Source organism: Passer domesticus, chromosome 22, assembly GCF_036417665.1.
Source record: "Passer domesticus isolate bPasDom1 chromosome 22, bPasDom1.hap1, whole genome shotgun sequence".
NCBI lineage: Eukaryota > Metazoa > Chordata > Aves > Passeriformes > Passeridae > Passer > Passer domesticus.
Window position 1 is genome coordinate 527706 of NC_087495.1, and position 15225 is coordinate 542930.

The 15225-nt window shown below is 52.6% G+C and overlaps 1 protein-coding gene across 2 annotated transcripts in view; it reads left to right on the forward strand.

Moving 5' to 3' along the window:
- Positions 1-7884: 7884 nt before the first annotated feature.
- EPHA8 (EPH receptor A8) overlaps positions 7885-15225 on the forward strand; it is a 52782-nt gene continuing 45441 nt past the window's right edge. The window contains exon 1 of one of the 2 annotated variants that reach the window (XM_064396951.1): positions 7885-8143. In XM_064396951.1, coding sequence (XP_064253021.1) covers positions 8059-8143 — 85 coding nt within the window. In that variant the 5' untranslated portion in view covers positions 7885-8058. The remainder of the gene's footprint in view (positions 8144-15225) is intronic. The other variant, XM_064396950.1, reaches the window with a different exon arrangement.

The following is a 15225-nucleotide window of genomic DNA, read 5'->3' on the forward strand; positions in this document are numbered from 1 at the left end:
GAAGCTGGCTTCACACTGCATACACAGAGACCTATGCTGGGTAATAAATAGGCCCAACTGGTGGCATGGTCCTTGCTACAGCTGAACTTTGTCATCGGACAGAGCAAATATTAAACCTGAAGCTGCAGCTGGGGATCCCAGGATGTGTAACCAAAACCAGGGGGAAAATTGTGGCTTTGGACTGTACTTTACCATTGACAGCCCCACCTTTGCATGCTGATGACCTCTTCCCAAATTCCCTGAAGTGGCTGACAGCCCAGAGCTCTGGGAAAGCATAGCCCAGGTAAGTAGGACCTGGGTACCACTCTGTGGGAGCAGCTCCTGCCTGACTAGTACCTCCTTCTGCACAGGGAAACCCTGCCTGGGCTCTGAAGTGGCTGTGGGTATTCCCATATGTTTTGCTATTGTTCTCCTATTACTCATCCTCTTTTAAATGCAGCTTTGTTTGGTTATTTTTATAGCATCAAAATTATTTTTGGACAGCATCTCATTGTCAGCTTTCAAAAGGATTATGTCTGGGTCTGCCCAGCTCTGTAATTAAGTCTCTTTGAAATTTCCACTTCCAGCAGAAACAATGTGCTTGAAGTGAAGCTGATAGTTTCAACAGCATCAGAGCATTGTCTTGGCTGTGCAAGAGTCGCTTGAGGTGGGGTTGGAGGTATTTTCTGCCTCTCTTGTGTCTTTGCCCCTTAGCACCAGTGATTTAGGGCCAAACAGAGATCTTTAGCTTGGGATGGCAGAGACTGGGAATGCCAAAGGGTGGTGACTCTTGCCGTAGTGTACTTCCAAGGCAGGGCTGCAGGACTCTAGAGATGGCTGGTGGGCTTGTCCTGCTTTCTTTTCCATCTCATTACAGTGTCTGAAGGAAGGCTTGATTATTTTGGTCAAGAAACCACAAGAAGAAACAACCATGGAGTGCCGTGTTTGATCCTATTGAGGATTTGTATCCCATGGCACAAATATCAGGGGGTTTGGGTGTCTTGGAGAGCAATTGTCTCACTGCTGCTGGAGAAGCCTGATGGTGCAGGCAGGGTGAGCTTGAGCTGGGAGCAAAGCAACCTCTGAGCAACTCAGTCTAGGGGAAGGTATCCCTGCCCATGACAGGGGATTGGAACAAGATGAGCTTTAAGGTCCCTCCCAACCCAAACTATTTTGGGATTCTTTGGAAGCAGTGACCAGCTCTGCGAACAGAGGAGGCGGTGATGGGTGGCAGGGGATGGGGACGGAGGTGCCACAGCCATCTGGCAGGCACAAAGCTGTTCATTTGTCCATGTGGGATAAAGCCTCAGAGACAGGACGGAACGAACCATGCACAAGAAAGGAAAGAGCAAGGACAGAAGGGAGTGAAGATAAGTGTGGAATAAATTGAGAGGACAATCTGGGTCCAAAGACACAAGAGGGATGGCCCAGAGCAGGGTGATGCCAGGGTCCTGTGTGGGAGGGGTAGTGAGCTGGGTTGCAGATTCCAGCTGTCCTGCAGGGACCCTGTGTTTTCCCAAAGCCTGAGCATTTCAAACCACCTGCTTAGCCCACAAAGCCATTCCCTTTGGCAATATCGGAGCTGCTGGGCTCTGGAGACTGGGGTTAAACACATGCTGTGCTGCCCCTGTTTTATTGGCTCCAGCTAATTTCTGTTTGTTTGTACCAGTCCTTCTCTAGAGAGCTCTGGGGCTGTGTCTGTGTCCGTGTCCCTTTCTTTTCCAAATGCATGTACACTGGATGAGGGTTGCCACCCTTCCTCCACAGCTGCTGTTTCTCACAAATGCCGTGGGCAGCCTTGTTATTTTCAGGTGCTTTCAAGTCCCAGCTCCTGGAGGCCTATGGTTTTAGCAGCAGTCTTTGGCCTCTGTGACCATTCAGAGCAGTGCCAGGAGCACACCAAGGTTAGAAACTGGAAGGCAAAGAAAAGATATTAAGAGTGCTGAGGTGCACTTGTGGTACTTGTGCCATTTTGGCACCTGATTGATGGCCTTTGTTTTGTGATGTGTCTTTGAAGTGGTTGGACTTGACTGTGTTGCACCTCTGCTTCTTCAGCCAGCAAAGCACCATTGGGCTGTTGGCAGAGAAATCCAGAGGCTGTCACAGCCCTGCCTGGGTGTCAGAGCTGGAGTTCCTGCAAGTGCTCAGCTGGCCATGCCAGCATTGCAGACAGGCTTGAGACCCTCTGCAGAGTACCCCAAACCCTCTGCTGTGGCCCTGTGTGGCCCCAGCACTGCTGTTGACCATGCTGTAGCACTGCATGCTGTGGTGGTTCCCTCCAACATTCCCATAGCAATGTCCCCATTTGGAAGCTGAGAGATGGTCTCTGAAGTCATTACAGCACTGTGTGTTCCCCAGAGTGGGGCAGAGGTGTTCCCAGTCCTCCCTTCAGGCAGGACACAGAAGCATTTTTCTCCATGCTTGGAGATGTCTGGGGATCACCAGGACTCAATGCCAGATACATGTCAAGGGTGTAGCCCATTCCCTCACCATCCCTCAGGTGATGCTTCCACCTTGGGCCTGGGGCTGTTGGGGTGATTTCACTTGGTTTAAACTTCTGACTGCTCATCCCCATCTCCTCTCAAGACCAGACTGCCCTGCCAAGGCATGAGCTAACATCTCCTTTTGGGCAGTAGGAAATGGTGGCACTGGAGGACACAGGGACCCAACTCATGGTCCCTGGGACACTCTTGCTGTGCATCTCTGTACAGCCCTGGTCCCTAACAGCTCGAAAGCCACTGTGTGCCCAATGTTAGACAGCAGAGATTTAGTTCCACTTCAGCAAGACACAGAATAGGCATGAAGGCAAGTGCAACCCTGGCGCTCTTGGATAAAAGGACTAATGCTGTTAATACCCAGCAATCAGAATTTCTTAGAGAGAACAGTGCTGCATCACCTTCCCTCCTGCTCATCCCCTGCTTGTTTAATGAAAATCAGAGACAGCCCTTAAAGAGCTGCTTAGCATTTCAATACATTTAATATCCTCACTGATAAGGGAACGATAGATATTACCAAAAGACCTTTCTCAAACTCTCCCCTTCTGCAGCTGGTTCTCCTGGCTTCTGTTTGTCTCAATTCCAGTTCCAAACTGTCTCTTTCAATGAGGAAAAATTATGATGAGATTATTTTTTTTTAATATAAAGGATATTAATACACAGCATTTCTGATAATGACAAGGAGAGGCATGCCCAGCTTCCCCAGCCTTGACCTGAATTAATTTTGTGCTGATTGCTCAGCTGGCCAGTGGTTCCCACAGTCATACCTCATCACGAGTGATGCCAAGGGCTGGCCCTCTCTGCTGGCATTAATGGAACAACCTGGGCACCTGCTTGTGATAATGAGGAGGGAGCAGGACCCTCCACCTGGCTGTGCTGAAGGAATGGAGGAGATCTTCAGCCATGGCATCTCATGAAAGATCCTGGCTGAGTGGCTGCTCCCCTGGGTAAGAGGCCAGGCAATGATGGGAATACTCATGAGTGCCAGGGAGGACTGGGCAAGCAGGGAAGGCACCTGGCTGAAAAAGGATCTTGGCACATTAGGAAAAGTACAACCCCAAGGCACTGGAAAGGGAAAAAAGCCTGAGTCTGCCCAGGAGGCAGGGAGGAAGTGAGACGTGGTCCCTGTAATCCTCAGCCTTGCAGCTGAGCAACCTGTCCCAGCCCAGACACAGCACAAGGAATTACAGTGATTTAGCACCCAGATTGCTCCAGGTGATTTGTTATACAGATGTAGAGAACTTGTCAGCATGTTTATGTAGCAGATGCCAGTTTAAAGGGCTGTCCACTGGCGTCCTTACGTGGGGCACACTGGAACTCCCTGAGAATTCCTGCTGACAGCTCAGGCTGGGTCACCAAATGCAGACTTTACTGGGAGATGCCACAGCCACTGGAAGTGTAGAGGGGGATGTCCCACCTGCATGGGTCCAGCACCCTCCTTCTGTCCTGTGACCTCTGGGGCTCTGCTGCAGAGCCATAATGGAGGGCTCAGGATAGCGGGGGAAGGCAGTAGGAGTCTGACTTGTTAAACCTCAGGTTTTAAAGTTCCTTGGATTCAGGGCTGTTGCCTGGTCAAGATGTGGATGGAGCACAGTTTAAGGCTATTTGGGTGGAGAAAGTCCCCCAGGAGTCCTGTCCCCCTACCGACAATGATCAGTGCTTTTCTGGGAGGATCCTGGACGTCTGTGCAGTGTGGCTGCTGCTCAGACACAGCTTGTCCTTCTGCAGACACCTGATGCATGGGAAGAACACTGGGTTTGGGAGAGGGCACTCATGTCCCATCCTGTCTCCTCCTCCTCGGAAAGGGATGTACAGCAGGGGACAGATGGATGAACAGGTGTTAGGGGTTATGGAGACCTACACCATGGCTCTGTCCCTGCCCTGAGCATCTCCTTCTCCACAGGGTTTGGAGGGATCCTGGCTCTGCTGGTGTCCCAACACAGAGTGACATGGGTGTGGAGACAGTCCCATTCCCTTGATGAGTGCCAGTGGTGCCTCCACCAGTCTTGACCCTAAGGGCACGTGGCCCTGCAGATGCTACAGGAGAAGTGCCTGGATGTGCTGGAGAAGTGCTGGAACACCAGAGACAGGGCTGCCCTCCTCAGTCCAGGCACAGATTTGCTCTTTCAGGGCTGCAATGGACAGTCCCTGGGTGCAAAGCTGGATGCAAAGGACAACAACCCAGGTTTGAGCTACTGAGTTAACAAGGAGGCTGTGGCTTCCCTACTAAATGCACAGTGACCTGGGTGCTGCTAAAAGGGGGTAAACCCAGGCTTGCTGCCCTCCTTTGCTGATCTGTCTGCCTGAGCTGCGCTCTCGTCTCTCTGCTGCATCTATAAATATCCTCCCCATCTCAGTGACAGCCAGGTGCAGGACCATGGCTGAGGGACGTGGCAAGAGACTCATCAAGGAGCGGAGGCAGCAGCACTCAGCAAGAAGGGGGAGGCAGCTGGGCTCAGGCCAGAGACAGCTGAATAGGAGCCTGGGGAGGGCTGCAGGTGAGGAGAGGGACAGGGATCCTGGTGTGATGCCCTCCATGCTTCTGTTTCCTGGTCTGTTTGGGGTTCCTGGGATGCCTTGTGACCACCCCTTGTGGCTGCACATGGATCTTTGTGTGGAAGGGGTCTGCAATCCCAGACAGGAGCATCCCAAAAGTGTTTGACCCTGTACCAGCTTCAACACCCCTGACAGTGCCCAGCCTCGATGCACATGCATTGATTATGCACTCAAGGCACATCCTGACCACAAAACCAAGTGTCCAGGGAAACCAGAATGTCTGCCCCTACCCCCACAGCCCTTCTGTGCCCAGTGTGTGTGCACTGTGTTGTGGTACAGAGTTCACACTGACCCTGCTTCCTGCTGCACCCACCACTGCTTGCAGGCATCCCATTACACACCCTCCCCTCTCCCCAGAGCTGACAATGTATCTGAGAAGCCTCCCATTCCCTGGAAGGGATTTTGGGGCTTTTCTGGCATGGCTGTCTCTTGGCTCCTGCAAAGCTGCTTTCAGCGTGTAACAGTGCTCAGCCAGCACAGCTTCTCTGCAGCCCTGGAGCACAGCAAGTCCAGAACCTGTGGGGACATGCAGTAGCTGGTAGCTCTTGGCACCTTTGCAAGACCCAGAGGACCCACAGTCCTGTCACACATGGGGCTGGGATGGCATCAGGGGACTAGAGAACCCATGTGGGTATCTGGGATGCGTTGAAGGTCAGCAAGGTTAGGGGCGTGGCACTGGGAGTGGAATCACTCAGCACTGGAAGACCAAAGCTGGCTTCTGCCTCCCCAGAGCTTTTTCCAGAGTTTGGGACTGACATCACAGAATCATAGAATTGTTTTTGTTGGAAGGGACCTTAAAGACCATCTCATTCCACCCCATATCCAACAGACCTTGTTGCTCCAAGCCCTACCCAGCCTGGCCTTGAACACTCCCAGGGATGGGACAGCTTCTCTGGGCACCCTGTGCCAGGGCCTCAGCATCCTCACAGGGAGGAATTTCTTCCCAATATCCCATCCATCCCTGCCCTGTAGAGTGTGAAGTAATTTTCCCTAATCTTGTCACTCCACCCCTTGTCCAAAGTTCATTTTCTGGAGCCCCTTTAGGCCCTGGAGGGGGCTCTAAGGACTCCCCAGAGCCTTCTCTTCTCCAGATGAACACGAGAGCTAGAGGTAGCTAGCAGGGGGGTTTCACAAGAGCCAAACAGACAGCGGCAGTGTGAACATTGTCCCTCTGGAATGCCTGGCTCTGCTTGGGCACTGTGGGACAGAGAGCTGAGCTGTGACAAGCCCTTTCAGCAAATGGAAATGTCTGGGTCAGAGTAGCAATCTGATAGCTGGCAGAATATTTGCTTTCCCACCAGCTGCAGGAGTGCAACTACTGTGGCATGATCTGGGGCTTCCTGGTGGCTTGCTGTGATTTTGGAGACCATCAGCCCTGACCCCTTTGCTCCAAGGTCCACTGCAAAGTCCACTGTGTAGCTGCACCTGCCACCTGACAGCACTGCTTGGCCTCTGCCAGCTGCCTTGGGGATGCCTGGTGTCTTCTGAGCCACAGCTGTGTCTCTGCCCAAGCCGCTCTGCAAGCCCATCCCGTGATACTGCTGATGACAGGATCTCTCCAGCACTGTCTCTGGACTGACTGCTTCCCAGGCAGGCAGGGTAAAAGCCTGGAGGGACCCGAGGCTCTGTGCTGTTCCCAGGTCCTGGTGATGAGTGGTGCAGACATCCCTGCATGTACAGTCCTCATCCATTCTGAATGAAGAATTGTTACCACTGCGTGCTGGGAGGCGGGCAGGGAGCTCCTCTCCTCCACGCAGAAAGCTGCTGGTAGCACCATGGGGTGCCCCAGCATGGAGTCTAGCATCTCCAGGGAACATACAAGGTACACAGAGTGGAATAGAGGGTGTGCAACACCCCCTTCTCCTTCCCTGTCTTCACTGAGCAAGTCTGGGATGAGGTTTTTCCAAGGGACGGTCTGACAGACAACAGAAGAGATGCCTATCCTGCCCTCTGTGCCTTGCCCAGGGGTAGTTCCTGGGGCAGGGTAGAGCTGCAGTCACAATGCACCGGCCACGAGTGCATGAAGGAGCAAATAAGTCATTGCACGTGGTGTAGATGGGAGTCAGCATCTGTGGTTACCACGGGCAGGTATTAATGATTGTTCAGCATTTAGATGGGGAAGCAGTAGTGGCTGTAGGGGGTCTGTTGACAGATGTCGAGTGTTTAATGCTGAGCAAGGTACTCACCTGGCACGGCGATTCTGGTGGCTCCAAGCAAGAGGGATGCAGAGGCTGTGGGAAGGATGCTTTGTGTTTCCTAGGTAGCCCCAGGCCCCTGTCACAGGACACCCTTGCCCAGTGCCCAGCCTTTCTGCCTTGGCACAATTGCTGTGTCTTCCCAAACTGCTTTGGAAAGGGTTGACCCTCTGTCAAGTGACCAGCGTGGCAGTAAACAGGGAGTCGTGAGCCCTGGCTGTGCTTCCCCTGCTCCCACTGCCACAGGTCAGGTGTGAGCAGAGTGTCTCTCCCAGAACGATGTGGCATGGACAGCATCGGGATGGGGGTGTCCTATCTGTCTCCTTCAGACATGCAAGGGGAGCGGTTACAAGGGGTTTTCCTCTCCTTGCACAGCAGGAGGGACGGGTAACCCCATCCACTTCACTCCTGACCCCGACCGAGCGCAGAGCTCCCCGCAGCGCTGCAAGTTTGTCTCTCGCCGCGGCCAGTGAGAGCAGCGGAGCGGGATGGGGGGCACGGGATGCAGTGGGGACTGTTGGAGCTTCCCGAGGGCGGGGGCGTGGGGGAGAGCGGGCAGTGGGAGCCCGAGTCCCGATGCTGGGTCTGGGTACAGCGAGCGCGTGTGGTGCGGAAAGGGGGGTTCGCCACAGAGCCCACCCAGCCCATTGGCTTGCGAGCGGTGACGGGCAGGCTGCTCCCTCCCTGCTCGCCCGCCCGTGTGGCTGCGAGCAATGTGCGCAAAGTGCCTTTGCATTAGCCGGCGAGTGCCGTAGCTCTGGGCAGAGGCAGCTCGCTCGCAGAGGTGCTGGGACAACCGAGGTGGCCCTGCGCCTGGTGGCCCCCGCCGGACCATGGCATGGGCACAGGGAGATCTGACATCCTCGCTCTCCATCGTCATAGCCTTGGCTGCCTGCCTCTCGGCCACCACCAGCGAAGGTAGGAACCGGGGCGGCCCTGGAGTGACGGGGCAGTGTTAGGGACACCCGCGGGATCGCTGTGGCTGTTTGGATGTGTCCACATGAGCTTAGCCCTGCCGGGCTTTGCTTCTCTGTGCTCCCAGGGGAGTGCAGCTCCAGGTTCCTGCCTGCCTGAGTTTGCTAATCCTGGAGCTTTTGCACCAGAGGCAAAACTTCGGAGCTGGTCAGGAGAACCTGACTCTGCAGCAATGCCGGCAGCTCTGCCTCCCTCCTCTGCCCGGGCTCTGCTGCAGCATGCAGGGGTGGCTGCAGAGAGGACAGGGACACCAGCACCAGCTCAGCCATGGCGATCCCCATCACTGGAGCTGGCAGCAGCGCGGGGCCGTGCACGTTGGCCGAGCACTGTGGGCTGTGATGGAGTGAGTGGGTGGGCACAGGAAGATCCGGAGGATGAGGGGAGCTGGAAAGGGCATTCAGGTGGGAAACTTCTCATGAGAGAAAGGGCTGGAAACTTCTGAAGTAGGAAGCAGGGATACAGCTGAGGATCCTCTCCCGACATCTTGGTGTCAGCCACGTCAGGCCTGCTCTATCCAGCCAGCCTCTCTACCCAGCTGCTGGCTGCCCTCATCCCCAGCCCTTGTCCATGTCCCTACTCCAGTATCTCAGGCCCCCCTCGGTTTCGGCAGTGCTGCTCCTGCTCCTGCCACCCACCGCTCGCCTGTCTCCCTCTGTGCTGGCAGCGGCGGCACGGCTGCTTCCCAGGTCTGCTGATCTTCATCGCCAGAGATCTGCTGTTCCCACTCCCGAGCATGTCCTTGGCACCGGCAGCAGCATCCTTCCTCCCTTCTGCTGTGCTTGAGAGCCACGGCCAGCACGGCACAGCCTCAGCAGCAAGCCCCAGGGCCGGTGTCCGTGCCCCATGGAGGCAATGGCATCTCTCCCTTCTCCTGCCCCTGCATATCTGCCATCCTTCCAGCATACTGAGGCCCAAGGGCTGCCACCGCTGTGCCTCGTGCACTTTGCAGAACCCTGCTGGGTTGGGTCCTTGTGCTTACTGCCATCATCCAACACTCACCAGCATTTTCCTCACTTTATTTCCAATTTCCAGCTATTTGCTGGTCCTAACCCTGTTTTCTGCCCAATGCCTACTTCCTGGCCCTCTTCCTGCTCCTTTTCCCATCTGCTTTGCTGCCCATGCAAGGGGGATGCATTGGGGTCTCACTGCTGGGGATGGGCTATGAGGGTGTGCAATGGGGCCCCAGCACCCCAACACTGCCAGCCCTTGCTTGGTCTTTGCTCTGGGGTGCAGCAGCTGCCCTTTGCCCCATATCTTGGGCAGGGAGTGGTGCAGGATGCTGCCTGTGAAGCGCCAGGCTCTCAGTGCTGCAGCCCCGCAAAGCCAAACAGCCCTGCCTGGACTTGGCACACCCTGGGCACTGACAAATGCGGCAAGGGCTGCCTTGCTGTACTCTACGGAGGAGATCGCTGGATGCTGAGTTGGGCTTTATAGTGCCTGCATGGATAGCCAGGCCTGGGACTACTGTCTGCCTGTTACCAGCTGGCAGATACCTGGCTTTCCCACAAGACTTGTTGGAAAAGAAATCACAGCCTTGGTCAGGAGGTTGCACAGGGCTAGGGATGCACTGGGCTCTGGGGCAGACCAAGCAGGCTGGATCTTGGTTAGACCAGACAGGTGGTACTGAATGGCACCAAGAAAAGGTGCGGGAGCCTGCAGAAAGCTAGTGGTGCTCCATCCACTGCCACAATGCTGCTCATGGCCCCGCGGATCCTGGGGCTCTGCTGTGCCCTGGCATGGGGCACTCGGTGCCAGCCAGGTCCCCAGTATGAGCAGTGGAACTGGGATGTGGCTGTGGGCTCTGCCAGTTCCCAGTGTCCCAGGTGCTGGGATGGGCAGGGAGCAGCGTCCACACTGCGATCGGCTGTGGTGCCGGTCACTGAGTACCCCGGCATGGGATGGGACTGGAAATGTGGGAGATGCTGCAGAGCAGAGCCCAGCCTTGGTGCATGCCACACTCCAGTTGTGCCAGGCTTGGTTGCCCCATTCCCAGAGCGTGTGGTGACTATGGGCACGGTGTGAAGTTGTAGCCTGGCTGCCATCACCTCTGCCTGCTCCCACCGCCTCTCAGTGCCCTGCATTTCTGGCCGTGCTCTTGAGCAAACCCAGTGCTGGTTTGGGAACTGCAAGGTAGAAAATTACAACTGCAAAGCAAATTTCAGGCCACGGTGTGCTACACTCTGCATGCATGTATTGGGAGCAGTTGGTGTATAAAAACATGTATTAACCAAAAAACCAGCTTCAACCCTATTTTTTTTTCTTTCCAAGAGCTCACAGTGCCTTTATCTTTCCTAAAATATTTGTTCCAAGAAGTTTTGAGCTTATATTTTTTATTCCTTTCAGTCTTGTGTGCAGGTGTGCCCGAGAAATAGAAGGAAAAGGGAATCGCCATTCCATGGGAAATCCCCATTTCAGCACGGCAGCCATTGCGAAATGCATTGAAAGCCAAAACTCTGATTTTTTAAAAAAGGGGTAAAAATTTGGAGGATGTGGAAGTTTTTTATTTGGAGCACTGAAAAAAGAATTGTCTGAAATTATTAAATTGCTTTAGAGCAGGGAGGTAGAAAAGTTATTTTCAATATATATGATATTTCAATGTAAGATATTTCAGTGTATGAAGTAGGAGAGACTAAAAATATTTACACTATTGCAGACTGTGTTGCATAGGTGAAAATATTAAAGTGGGTATTTTATATTGTAGCACAAATTGAAGTTAAATAATTATTTAATTTTATTAAATAATAAAATATGAAATATCTTTGTTAAATTGAAAGAAAATCAGACGAGCAGAAATGATCACATTTGGCGCTTGGGTGGGGGGTAATAAAATTATGTTTTCTGTCAAAAAATGGCACTTCAAATGCTGTTGTAGGGGGTCTACTCCCTTCCAGGTGATGCCCCCAGCTCAGCTCTGCCCTCCGTCCATGAGACGGGTGACCTTCCTCCCCATCTCAACATGGACCCCTTGGCCCACGGGTGAGCTTGGAGGGCTCCATGTGGGACCTGGTGAAGCAGGGGAAGGGGATTTGGGGACATTTCCCCCAGCATTTTGGGGCACTGGCTGAGGCACAAAGCAGATGATGGGGATCGGGTGATGTACAGCGGAGAATGCTGAGCCAAGGAGGGCATGCTCATCTTTTCCTTGTACCGCAGTGATGGGGTTTTGTTCCTGCACTCAACAGGGATGGGGTGCGGGAAAGCACCAGAATCCTTGAGAAAACCCAGCCGCTTGCTGCGCTGCTGAAACGGGGGCCACAGGAAGGGTTCATGGGGGTCTCTCCCGCTAATCTCTCATTGTAATCTCATTAATTGCCCCTCTGCTCAAACAGAAAAAAAGGTAAAAACTAATCTGCATGTTTATTCAATGCTTCTTTCCTACTTCTCTGCAGCAACGCCAAAGTCGGGGCTGCGGGAAAAGCAAGACATTGAAAGGGAGAGGAAATCGCCTTTTCCGTTTTAAAAAGGCTGTGGGGGTCTGTGTTCCTCTGTAAGGATAGGGAACAAGAGTGTTTAAGCTTATGGACTTTTGGTGATGGGGGATGGAGAAGCACTGGTTTAAAACAGGGAGCTGGTTTAGGCTACATTAGTGAAAAAAAATCTGGGGGTGTTTAATTTTTTGATTGCTCCCAAAATGCTGATATAAAGCAAATATTTGCATAATTTTAGGTAGGCTTACGGGGATACGTTTCTGGTGCCATCTTCATTTCCATCCCTCTTGTATTAATAGCTTATAAAATTTCTGAAAAATCAACCTCCAAAATTTGCAGAAAAATAACACACCTGTGCACAAAACACACCTACTTTGGCAGGTTTTTTCATTCTCCTTGAATTCTCGTTTCCTGAGATTGCAAGGGGTTGTTTCCAGTGACAGTAAATGAGCACCCATTTTGGTGATGGTGGAAATGGATCTGATGAAGCCAAATTTAAGTCCAACTGAAAACCTGATGCATTGCTTCGGGGAGGAAAGAATTCCTTATTTTTTCGATTGCTGAAAGTGGTTAGCAAAATATTTTACTCAAAAAAACCTCAACAAACCAGCAGTGAACCCCAGCCCCCAAAGATGCTCAGGAAGGGTGGAAGCTCATCCCGCACATCCCGGCGGCAGTGCGGGTCCCGGCGGCAGGACTTGGGGAGCATGGTTTTATGGATACATCCCGCCACCTCCGCTCTTTGTTCTGCTCGGGTCCTGTGTTTTGCCTGTCCCTGCTGGCCTCACTGGCCGTCTTCGGTGCTGGCTTTATCTCCAGGGGCACATCCATTCATATGATAACTCTATTCATACCCTGACAGTTTTTGATAGTTCATTCTTCTAACCCAGCCTGTTTGCCTGGCCAACACTCAAAATGATTCCTCTGTCACAGAGGTGATTAACCCCTTCAGCCTTAGCAGTCCCAAAGGGAGTGATCAGATAATGCACTTGTATTACCTTCAAAATGAAACAAACCCCCCGTCCTGCCCGTGTGGGTGCGCGATACTCGGTACCATAAATAGCTGTGTAAAGGATGTAACTCCTTAATTGATCAGATCCAGGCACGCCAATAAAGCCTAATGAAGTGTGTTGGCCTAGGGATAGTGGCCAGAAAAGTATTCGCCATTTATCTGAAAACATCAGCAAGGCAGTGCTGCTTTTAATAACCCCTTCCAAGGGCTCAGCAGCCCTAGCCTTTAAAAATCAGCCCCCTCTTTCCCTAATACAAATTTCCCTGGCTTCACCTTCCAGCTGTTTGTTCTTGTTAGGCTTTTCCTGCAGGATTAAAGAGCCCGTATTTTTCGGCTGTGAAAGTGGTAAACTCAACCCGTGCACCTTGCAGCCCTTGTGGGCATGAGCAGATTGGGCTCTGCAGGTTCCCTTCTGTGATTTTTCTTTACCTCCAGCCCTGGTTATCATAGTTGTGCCTATGGTATCTTCTGCTCTATGTCCAGTTTCTCATCTTTAAAATGCTTATTTAACCACATTAGTGAGTGGCAACAGTGCTGGCTGCAGCTGGAAAGATTAATCCATCCAAGCTCCATCCCAGCATCAATGACGCTACAAGTTCCAGGGTCTTTCCTTGGATGAAATGCCTTCTGTGTTATGTACCTTCCACGCAATTATTAAGGACTTTTGTGATATTTAATTACCAGTCATGTGAGATATTCAGCGTGTCCCCTCAAAGGTGGTTAGTATTGGTATTTTTGTCTGTGAAAATGTTCCATTTTAGAAAGCTATTTTTAAGAGAGCAAAGGCAAAAGCCTTTAAAAGAAATTATCTTGCTTTAAAAATGTCACTGGGGTACAAACAGCTCAGCACAGTTTAGGGTGGCCAACTGGTGCGAGAACAAAAATGTCCTCAGAGAAATTAGGGAAAAAGCATACGACAGCCTGAAAAACTGCCATGCAAAGCCCCTCCAGATAATCCAGATAAGCGAGCACATTTGTAAAACCCACGTTTCCCTAGTAAGGATTCCAGAGAGGATAACACTGAAAGCTTTACCAGGGCTGCAGGGACGCAGGGATCGGTGGGAAGGGCAGAATGGCATTTTCAGGGTGCTGCAAGGTTTGCCCTGGCTCTGATACAGGCACAGATCTCCAGTGCCCGGTTTGCCTGAGTCACAGTGGGTGGCATGGGAAGTGGCAGTGTGGGATAAGAAATCCTCCAAATCCCAAACAGGCAGGAGATAACTGAGTGGGCATGCAGCTTACGTGTGGGGAGTGAGATAGTCTGGGAAAAGGACTTGGGACAGTGTTAGCAGCTTACATGGCAAGAGCTTCAATGTCCAAAAAATGCAGCAGAAGTTGGAAACCTTGGTGACTAAAGCTGAAGATGCATTTGTGTCTATTTTATTATACCCGACAGATGTGAGAAAAGAGAAGAGGGACTCAGGACTAGTGTGAGGACACTGGGACAAGCCCCTCTGGGCACAGCTCCCTTTTCTTGGAGTTTGTACCACAGAGGTGTTGCTGACTGCAAGCAGAAGACATTTATTTTGTGTTAGAAAACTCCTGTGTAATTTTTAAAGGCTGTCACAATATTGCATTACCGGTACCATGAGGTGTTTAGGCTGTCTCTGTACCTGAACTGCAGCTCAGAGGGAAATCCCCATTTGGGTGCAGGTCTGTTACCTGTTCCTCAAGCTTCTGGCTTTGGGGACAATGGTCAGGGATGCCAGGAGCCACCCTTTGGTGGTGTGGGAGTTGAATAGATCCATTCTCACAGGGCTTTAGCCAGATGAGATATGCAGGGATGGCTGTGCCAAGCACGGGCTCCTCTCTGCTGATGGACAGGGCTGTGTCATTGTGCCGTCCCTCAGGATGGGTACCTTGTGGCAGAAAAGACACGTGTGACTCCCAGATGGCCAAATCCAGACCTGGGGGCACCAGTTGTGCCTCCTCCAGGGCCACAGGGACCCCAGTGCTCCTTCCCCAGCCTCACTGCAGTCTTGCTTCTTCCCCTGCTCACACTGGATGTTTCCATGGAATTTCTTGAATCCCTGACCTTTCTCACCCCCCCATCCCCAGGGCCTTCCCACCTCCTCCTCTGGCTTCTGCCCTGAATTACAACGAGCCCAGTCACCCCTAGAGCCTAAAATAGTTCCTTTCCCACTGGCTCTGAGACATGGAAGCGTGGGCTCACCCCTACTTGGAGCCCTGTCCAGCCCCACACACTCATCCTCGAGCCCTGGGACAGCCCACGGGGTTCTGACATTTCCAGTTTCAGCTTGCACTGGAACCAATGAGTGCCGCAGTGCCGGGGTGCCCACCTGTACTGGGAATGGGTGCACACAGTACCAGGGTGCATACCTGTACTGGGGATGGGTGCACACAGTACCAGGGTGCATACCTGTACTGGGGATGGGTGCACACAGTACCAGGGTGCATACCTGTACTGGGGATGGGTGCACACCAGTACCAGGGTGCCCACCTGTACTGGGGATGGGTGCACACCAGTACCAGGGTGCCCACCTGTACTGGGGATGGGTGCACACCAGTACCAGGGTGCCCACCTGTACTGGGAATGGGTGCACACAGTACCAGGGTGCATACCT